The following is a 10414-nucleotide window of genomic DNA, read 5'->3' as shown; positions in this document are numbered from 1 at the left end:
TGTTCTGCACCAACTTTGTTCTGATGTGAATTAAATGTCTCTATTTTGAGAAACAAAATGGTGGCCATGTAGGCTCTTGATTTGACTGATATAATGAAAGAAAGGCAAGTAACAACACCCACGCACAAACAAACAAGCACTCAACTGACAGGAATAAAAGAAACACTTCATCTCAGGGTGTGATTAGAAAGAATGGTGGGATATCTAGCGATGTCCTTAACGATCCCAACCCTGGTGATGAAAGAACAGAGATTAGGAATACTGCACCTCCTGATTTCTTCAAATTAATAGAAACTGAAGAGATTACATCTTTGAGGGAAAAGGGTAACCTCAACAAGGATGAGGATGCCTTTTTATCTGAAAACTTATCACATACCTTCATTAACATCATTTTACTAGTACAAGCAGACTAAATGGTCATTTGACACGCTATATGCACTCAAATCTTGCACCGAAGTACAACCACTATCGTGTTACATTTGATTGCCCTCGTGAAACTTGCATAACTGATATGATTGTTATAATACCCATATCTTTATTAGGTAACCAACTTGTATCCCTCATATTTTTATCGGACTACGGTTGGCAAATAATTTAATCTAATATTTATTATTTAAAAAATCAACCCTAAATGGCTTTAAAATATGATTATTAAACATCGATACAAATATCTTCCAATCTCGGAATCCAGCAAAACTGGTGACGTCACCAGTCAACCTTAACTTTATGTTGGCCTACGAAAGTCCACGTTTGTCCCCCAAAAATACCATTTGTTACTGTATCTTAAAACTCTCTACAATTGAAATTACAAAATTGCCTTCTTAAAAAATGTTACCTGGGCGACTCCAACTTTAAATAAGATCTTCCGCATTTATAAAATGTGTATATAATCAAAGTTCATTAATTTAAAGATTTCAAGCAAAACATAGTATTTAAAAACAAAGTTTCCACACTAAATCCCAGATTTAAAACTTCATTTTTATCTGGTTTGCGGGTAAACCAATACACTATAGGGAATTAATCCATCATAGTAAATCATAGTAGTGAATTTGTATTCCCAACTGTTAACGGCGGCTATTCAGTTAAGAGGCAAGACAATTTCATGGACAGTTTTGGTAACACCGAGTTTTCCCTCCCTCTACCTGTAATTGGATGCATTTTAAGAGGGAGCGAGAGAATAAAACATTAACAAATAAACAGATTTTTACCACCTAAGTCCAATCAATGCAAAGGCCCATGCCTTCAGTCTTCTATGTATACCTCACAAGTCTCTTTTTAAGTCAACTACATAGCATATCTACGACTAGGCAGGCTTTGTTTGATTCACTTAATTATAGGGAAAATTACATGTATAAGCAAACATATAAGAGTTAATTACTTAACATAGTTATAGTTTGCCTTAATTGCAATTCGCAACCTACTTTTAGCTGTAATTACGCAGCTCAACTTTTTAGTTTTATATAATTCGCACTTCTGTATAATTCAGAATTTGTATAACTTTTGTATACTTTGTAATTTGTATAATATAATTTGTATAACTATATACACTTCTAATTGTTGTAATTGTATAATTCGTTATTTCGAGTTTACACTAAAATAACTGAAATATACAAATGTATCCGCGAATTATACAAACCTGCGAATTTATACAAATCCACGAATTATACAAACGAGATAGCTTAAATTGTGGCTATAGGCCATAAATATGCAAACTATAGCTATGGAGCATAATTAAGTTTATTATAGTGGCTAGTTACGAAAGTTCCTCATAATTATATGATCAAACTCAGGGCTATTAAAGCCCAATATAGAATGAAATTCCAACCCACTAATTAAACCTGCAACTAGACTATTTAATACTACAAACACGGCTCCACGTATTGTGATAAAAAAACACCGCTCTTCTCAAAGAATGTGTCGCTTCCTAACATCTCTTGCTAATCACGACTTCTGGACTAACGGTTGTTCGAAATTGCGCCTCTTCATAAATGTGCTTCCAAAACAATGCGTCTCTTCGTAACGGCTGCAACCCTCTTTAAAATTCCATCAATGTCTATATAATGCCTTGCAGACTCCAAGACACCCATTAACAATAATCCCTCTCTGCCTTCCTTTAAAAAAACACAATTCTTCTTCCTCTAACCTTTAATTGTTAAAACCATATCGCCTATTCACTTCTTTTAGATTTGGATACTCCAAGGGATGACTGGTTGGTTAAGGTACAAGTTTGCCAGATGTGGGAATTTAAAAACTACAGGAGAAGCAACGAGATGATAAGTGACATGATACTTATTGACGAAAAGGTAATACCCCTTTCATTTCAACTTTTAACCACATTGTTGTTGGTCAGGTTATTGCGGATGCACTTACCAACTGACATATAATAGGGAACTTTGGTACATGCGGTACTGTGGAAGAATCAAGTAAACCGGTTTCGTGCTAATTTAGCCGAAGGCTCTGTGATCATTATCAGGAACTTTAAGGTCGCTGAAAGTATGGGTGAATACATACCCGTACAATCTGATGTTAAAATCACTTTTTTGCGGATAACTGCCATACAAAAAATAAAGGATGATACTATTAATATCCCTAAAAATGGCTTCCAGTTTATTCGGCCAAACATTGTTCGCTCAAGGGTCAATAACAACACCTACCTATCAGGTAAACTTTTTCACTTCAATTATCTAACACACATTCATCACCGTATATACTTAATATTCTCCCTATTGAACTTGTTGATGTGGTCGGATGCTTATGGAGAATAGGTGATCTAGAGAGTGTTGGTTCAAAGTGGAAAAAACGAGACCTTCACATTCTTACTGATCGGTAATTAACAAATCTCATCTGATTATTTTAACTTATATTAGGTAACCCCAAACAGCAAGCATAACACTAATAGGTTACATTGTTTGTTTAGCGAGGACAGGTCTGCGAAAGCCAAAATAACCCTTTGGGAGGATTACGGTGAAGGATTTTACCCATACTTATTCCCCCCTGAATCCGGTCCATACATTGTCATTGTTACGACAACAACAGTGAAGGAATTCAGAGGTAAATATTATTATAAAGCATATCAATTAAGTGCAGTTTTAACGTCATTAGGTCAACATGACGTGTAAAGATTATTTTGTAACTAGTGAAATTACTTTTGCCACCACAGCAGCAACCAAAACTTATGTGAATCTTCAAATGGACCACATCACCTCATTGATTCAAAAGTTTGCAACCAAAACCGTTCACATACAAACAATTGAGAGTGGTAATGGAAGTAATATACCTAATGCGGAGGCAATGTTCCAGAACCGGATGACTATTACTGAGTTACTAGATTCGGACTAGAGTTATGACGTAGGGGTTAGTACGTAACCTTCGTACCATATGAACAATACAATAGATCAACATGCTTTGACTACATATTGAACTGATTTTTTTTCAATTACTAGGAATGTTTTGTTACATTGAGCGCTCAGATAAATCAAATAGATACCTACGTACTTTGATTGGCACTACATATCGTGCAACTTATGCAACAAAAAAATAGAACCTAAAGATGGTGTCTACACCTGCAATAAGTGCGGAAAAGAATGTGACTTCCTGTTGGTTAGGTATGGAAACAGTTAACAATGTACCACATGCTTAGTTTTATTCAAACACTAATTATTTATGGCACACATAGGTACAAGATACACATTAAGGTAAAAGACAACGGAGGGAAGACAACTTTGGTTCTTTTTAATGGGGTTGTGGAAAAGTTGCTCGATACTTCTGCTTTCCAGTTGGTAAATCAAATGTCCAAAGGTGATACGCATGTTCCATCGCTATTTGAGAGCCTATGCGGCAAGGAGTTTGTATTCAAGCTTAAATTGACCAACTTCAATTTGAAAGAGGGGTTGGAAAATTATACGGTTACAAAAGTGTTTGTGCCAGATGAAGAATTGGAATTGCAACACCGCATTAACAAAGAAAAAAAAGGTAATGTTATCAGTCACAATACCTATCTCTTTTATACANCGGCAAGGAGTTTGTATTCAAGCTTAAATTGACCAACTTCAATTTGAAAGAGGGACTGGAAATTTATACGGTTACAAAAGTGTTTGTGCCAGATGAAGAATTGGAATTGCAACACCGCATTAACAAAGAAAAAAAAGGTAATGTTATCAGTCACAATACCTATCTCTTTTATACATTCATCATTGATTTTCAAAGCTAACCGTGCAACCTACATCCCTTTTAATGCTAAATATGCATTTTTAACAATAGGAAAAACTCAAAATGGAAGCGATGTAAACTCACATGTGGAAAAGGCAGGAGGTTTAGAAAAACATCCGGACGATGGGGAAGAGACTTCCAATGGCAACACAAGAGTTTATGCAAGAAGGCTGATAAAGAAAAGGAAGCACTTCATACACCTCGATGGAGAAAGTGATGGAGACACCTAAAAGATAATGCACACTTAGAGCCTTAGTTACAATTAAATATGCTATGGACCGTAGAAGTATTATTGTAATCAAATAGCTCCTTATTTTTTTGTCAGGGTATTATTAATTTACGAATACATACTTGGGTGATTTAATAGCAAATGTTGTTCATCTGTGGAATGATTGGGTATTATGTTTCCTCAACTCCAAGAAATATCGCACTAAAAAATGTGTCTGTATTTACAATGTGTTCATGTCCACCTTCTCTTGATTATAGGAAGTCTACCTTCTAATAACCACTTAAATTTCAAAAGACACTGCGAGAACCTAATGCACGTCTCAAATTTAGACAGAAACTGTGCATAGAGAAAACAAGGTTCGAGGCAAAGAACTCCATTCTTTTGCTTTTTTGTTGCCCCGTGTTGAAATAGTTTAGATTATACCTTGCGTATAGGTACCACAATGTCATTCTTACTAACCCACACTGCAACACCCAGTTGTACGTTAACCACAAACAGGGGTTTACAAACCTCAAAACAAACAATGTGTACTACCGCATCCCGGTGTGCAGCCAGACATTTAGATTTTTGCACAAATGAGATGTACAATCCAATACCTTCACCGGAATCTAACTCCACAAAATAAACACAATTCACATCAACTGAAACTAAAATGAGAACTATAATAGATAAACCCACAATGTATTCGATAACGTAGATATAATAGAAATAAATAACACCATATACCATCAGTCATTTTTAAAAATATCACACATCACTATTAAAGGCATAATTCCATTAAATATGAATAAGGCCTCAAACAGTGTGTCCTTTCACTTCCTTCCAGTTACTCGCTAATTATAATTCAAAAACAACGTATTCACCAATGAAATAACACACCACCCTTAATCCCCAAAATGCTGCCCAATAATCAAACAATACCGACACCGACTACAGGTACAACAGACGCACGAAAAAGGACACAAACAGTGTGTCCTTTCACGTGGATAGTACATGCCGCTTCAAATAAGAAAAAGTGATCGGCATAAAAAAGGTACCAAAATATATGTCCTTTGGCTTGCTTAGTACATGCCGCTTAAAATTTGAAAAAAGAAACACACCATCCAATTACACACTATAACAACTATTACGAATCAGATCCAACCTATTCTTACCGTAGAAATAACATACCACCATTACTCCCAAAATCTCTTCCCATTACTCAAACAACGCCGATGCGCTCTAACAATACAATTGCTGCACAATAACGGGCTAAACAATGTGTCCTTTGGCTAACTATAAACATGTTGCTTGGAATTTCATAAAACACTCAACTGCCAGTTGCTCACAACAACGACTATTACAAAAAAACACCAACCTATTCTTACTGAAATAGTGTACCACTCTTATTCCGATGATATCTACCCATAACTCCAACAACGTCGGTGCCTTATAAGAATTTAAGTGCACCCCGTTGATAATTCAATACAGGTCGGATTGGCTAGTAATCATAATAACAGAAAGATGCAAGCCAAATTTAACCACCAATCAACGACAAAATTAAGCACTTAATGAGGAGTGTTGCCTGATACATACATCAAATTATAATTCAAAGAACCAAATAAAGAGCACTACAATGTACCCCGATTGATAACAACAACGCAAGGGAGTCAAGGTAAAGTACCACAACATCACTTGAATAATATAAAACAACAGGTAAATTGGGATGGCCCACTGGGTGTATTCACCACATATTTACGTGTAGTTGTTCCAAATATATGTCTCATCTGTAAATAAGACAAATACACATTTTTAAAAATTAAAGGAGATATTGGTAACATCAAACACAACTTTAGGATACAAACTCCCTACTGTTGCACTGAATTTTGAAAGCTTATATATAATTTTTCAAAATTGCAGATTACTCTTCATATCTGCTAGCACAAATCAAGCTTTACAAATAACATTCGATTAGGCATAATGGACTTCATATCAAACATCATTAGGGCGTATAGAAGGCCTACTGACGTACCTGCCCATATTAGGAAACTGCAACAACTTCTTCCTCTTTTAGCAGTCCAAGACAGCATGTTGAAACAGAGAATAAAGAGTTATACATCATCATCAAACTCCAACCAAGGGGTTGTTGAAATACGAAAACTCAAAAAAATTCGGGGAAAGTATGCTCGTTTGAAGCGTAAGCTCACATTACTTCAACGACAATACAAAGGTCACCCACTGAAGCAAGTAAAGCGTGCTCTATATTACATCAAAATCTTGGAAAAGGTGTTGTACGCAACAAATATCAGAACGCTAGAAATGCATCGACCAATACAGGGTAAGTTGCTATTGATCCATATATCCACTGCACAACTCCCAAGCAGATTTACCAAATTGAACTACTAACTACGTATGTCGATCCCACACCTAAACATTACAACATAGAAGGAGTGAAAGACATCTCCCCATTAATCAATACTAGCACGTTACAATAGTTCCTACCGATCTTTCGCATACATTTACATTATGTGAAACTCTTCACGCCTCATTACAATAGGAACATAAATACAACGTAATATTAGTCATGCATAATAATGTAGACACAGTCTATACTTAGAGATGAAATTCAAGATGTATTATACTGAGTAACAATTTTTTAATAAACATTTTTTCAGGCGAACACTGTAACAAATTCAATGACTCAGTTATGGAGGAATGTGCAGACGTCTCACATGTAATGCATCCGCAGACAAGTAGTAGAAGACAATCCAGTCAGAACAATATAGGTACATCTGTCACTCAGTCAACAAAACACATAATAACATATACACAAAACCCTGTATTGGGTACATAACTTCATTATTCATAAAATTAAATACTTATATTGTCTCCCACCGAACTTATATGAAAGCTGGATATAAGACAAGATTGAGTATAGGCCCTCCAACCTACACCTGTCAATATTTTCAGGCAATTCTGTGGTATGAGGAACGGACAGACAAAAGTAAAAATACACGACAACCCAAATTTGCACTTTGCTGTATGGAAGGACGAATCTGTGTACAACTACTGACTCAATCACCATCGTACCTCAAATATCTATTGGGCACTGAATCCGGAAAAGTGGGGATGAACTTTAGGAGAAATATCAAGGTATATAACTCCATGTATGCATGTACATCAATGGGCGGTCGAGTTGACAGATCGATCAATCGTTCTAAGGGTCCTTATGTGTTCAGAATAAGTGGGAAAAATTATCATCACTTAGGCTCAGTATTACCAGAAATTGGAAAAAGTCCACAATTTGCACAACTCTATATATATGACACGGATAATCAGATAGAGAATAGAATCAAAAGTCTGATGCATGAAGAAGTAGAAACAAAAATCGTACAAGGAATATCTGAAATGCTAGACGAGCATAATGTTTTGGTCAAATCATTTCGTATGGCAGGGGATAGATACAGAGAACAACCACAAACAGAGTTCCGTATGTGCATCCTCTCTAAAAGGACCCAAGATGGCCGACAATACAACAGACCAATGGCTTCTGAAGTTATTGGATTAATCGTAGGAGACCTTACAGATGCTAACTTCCAGCGAGATGTCATTGTGGAACGCCGCAAGAACGGACTGCGAAGGATCACAAATTTACATCCAAGTTTCATGTCGATGAATTACCCATTAATACATCCATATGGGGAAGATGGATATAGGCTTGGAATACCTTTAGATTCTGAGAGTCAAAAAACATACACTCAGACAAACTTGACAATGAGATAATTTTATGGATACCGCATACAACAACGCCTCAATGAGCGACACACTCTACTCCAAGCTGGCAGGTTATTGCAGTAGTACATTATGGATGGGTACATGGCAATTGAAGAAGAAAGATTTAGGTACATCTGTAAAAATCAACAGAAATTAAGGTCTGATCTTTATGGTGGCTTAATGGATGCTATTGTACGTGGAGATTCAGATTGCTCAATGGTGGGAAAAACTATTATACTACCTTCCTCCCACACTGGGGGACCTCGCTACAGGGCACAAAATTATCAAGATTCAATGGCTATATGTCGGTGGGCTGGATACCCAGATTTGTTCCTGACTTTTACTTGCAACCCAAAGTGGCCGGAAATAAATACAAGACGAGACTAATAAACCAAGATCCTGATGGTTGCCGGGTGGACATTATATGTTGAGTCTTCCAGATCAAGTTGTTGCAGCTAATGCAGATTCTTAAAAAGGATAAGCCTTTCAGGACAATAATTGCGTGTAAGATATGACAATCAATAATCTTCAATATTGTCTTACTTAATCACACAAAATACAATCTCAATGCTTTTAAATTACAATATAGGTACATATATATGTGCAACCAAAAACATGGAAAATTATCAGAGAGTCGTAAACATGTGCGCACAAGACCTAACCATAACTCCTACAAAGCTTAATTACTAAGAATTACATCACTTCTTTATGAATACAAGCTATCTAGCAACCAATTCACCTAACCAACATGCTAATAACGTCCACATACTAATTTTCTTGCAGGTATATATACAATTGAGTTCCAGAAAAGAGGCTTGCCACATGATCATATACTGTTTTTCCTTCATGAAACACAAAAAAACCCAACAACAGATCATATCAATAGAGTAATATCCGCTGAAATACCAGATTACAGAGCATATCCAGATGGGTATAATGCCGTGAAAAACTTCATGATGCACAGACCGTCTGGAGAACAAAATCCTAGTTGCCCATGTATGAAACAAGGCAAGTGCACAAAATATTTTCCAAAGAAATACAATGACCGAACAAATTTTGATTCGGATGGATTCCTTATTTATATGAGACGGAAGACAGGTATTGAAGTTAAGAAAAATCGTGCTAGCTTAGACAACCGAAATGTAGTCCCATATAACAGGGACTTGCTTGTCCAGTTTGATGCATATATAAATGTTGAAGTATGCAATTATGCGAGGTCGGTCAAGTACCTATTCAAGTATGTTCATAAAGGGTCTGATAAATCCACAACAATAATGGAATCAACTGGGACACCAACAGAAGCGATGAGATAAAAAAATACCTAGATTGCAGATACATATCGGCAACAGAAGCTTGCTGGAGAATCTATTCATTTGATATACATCATAGGAAACCGGCTGTTGAGCGCTTACCATTTCATTTACAGGGGAAAAACACAATAATATTTGATGAATCAATGCCAATTGAAAGCGTAATAAGTAGACATGATTTAGAAAAAATAGAATTTACAGAATGGTTTAAGGCAAACAAAGAATACCCTGATGCAAGAGAGTTGACATATTCCGATTTTCCAACGTGTTGGGTTCGGAATGGAAGTGACAAAAAGTGGACTAGGAGGAAGAAGGGACACGCAGTTGGCAGAATTTACTTTGCACATCCAGGAAGTGGAGAACGTTTTTACATGCGTATGCTGCTAAATTTTGTCAAAGGGTACACTTCCTTCGAAAGCATCAGAAGAATCAATGGAGTAGATCATAAAACATATAGAGAGGGATGCTACGCTTTAGGGTTATTAGATGATGACAAAGAGTGGAACGACTGCTTGTCTGAGGCAGCCCATTGGGCTTCTGGAAACGAGTTGCGACATTTCTTTGTTACTGTACTTATGAACTGTCAGGTGTCAGCTACTCGTAAGCTATGGGAGAATAACTATGGAATACTATCTAAAGATATCACGCATATCCAGTGAAAGAGATTACAATTCAATGATTTGCAACTAAACACAAAGCAGATTAAAGCGTACACACTATTTGAGATTGAAAGAATCCTTCTAAAGATGGGGAGAAGTTTGTAAAGATATAGAAGGAATGCCCCTTCCAGATTCAACATTAATGTGAAATGTAGGGAATCACCTAATCAATGAAGAGCTAGACTACGACAAAGACAAGCTCCAAATACTCCATGATCAATCAGTCGCTTTGTTAAATTCTTGCCAACGCCCGG

At 36.4% G+C, this 10414-nt stretch overlaps 1 protein-coding gene across 1 annotated transcript; it reads left to right on the top strand.

The window, feature by feature from the left end:
• The first annotated feature begins 8293 nt into the window (after positions 1-8293).
• LOC125856887 (uncharacterized) lies at positions 8294-10160 on the top strand. The gene is made up of 3 exons (XM_049536544.1): positions 8294-8495; positions 8975-9428; positions 9581-10160. The coding sequence occupies exons 1-3, from the start codon at positions 8294-8296 to the stop codon at positions 10158-10160; spliced, it is 1236 nt and encodes a 411-aa protein (XP_049392501.1).
• The last annotated feature ends 254 nt before the right edge of the window (positions 10161-10414 follow it).

Source organism: Solanum stenotomum, chromosome 1 (genome assembly GCF_019186545.1).
Source record: "Solanum stenotomum isolate F172 chromosome 1, ASM1918654v1, whole genome shotgun sequence".
Classification (NCBI taxonomy): Eukaryota; Viridiplantae; Streptophyta; class Magnoliopsida; order Solanales; family Solanaceae; genus Solanum; species Solanum stenotomum.
This window is presented reverse-complemented; position numbering and strand designations above follow the sequence as displayed.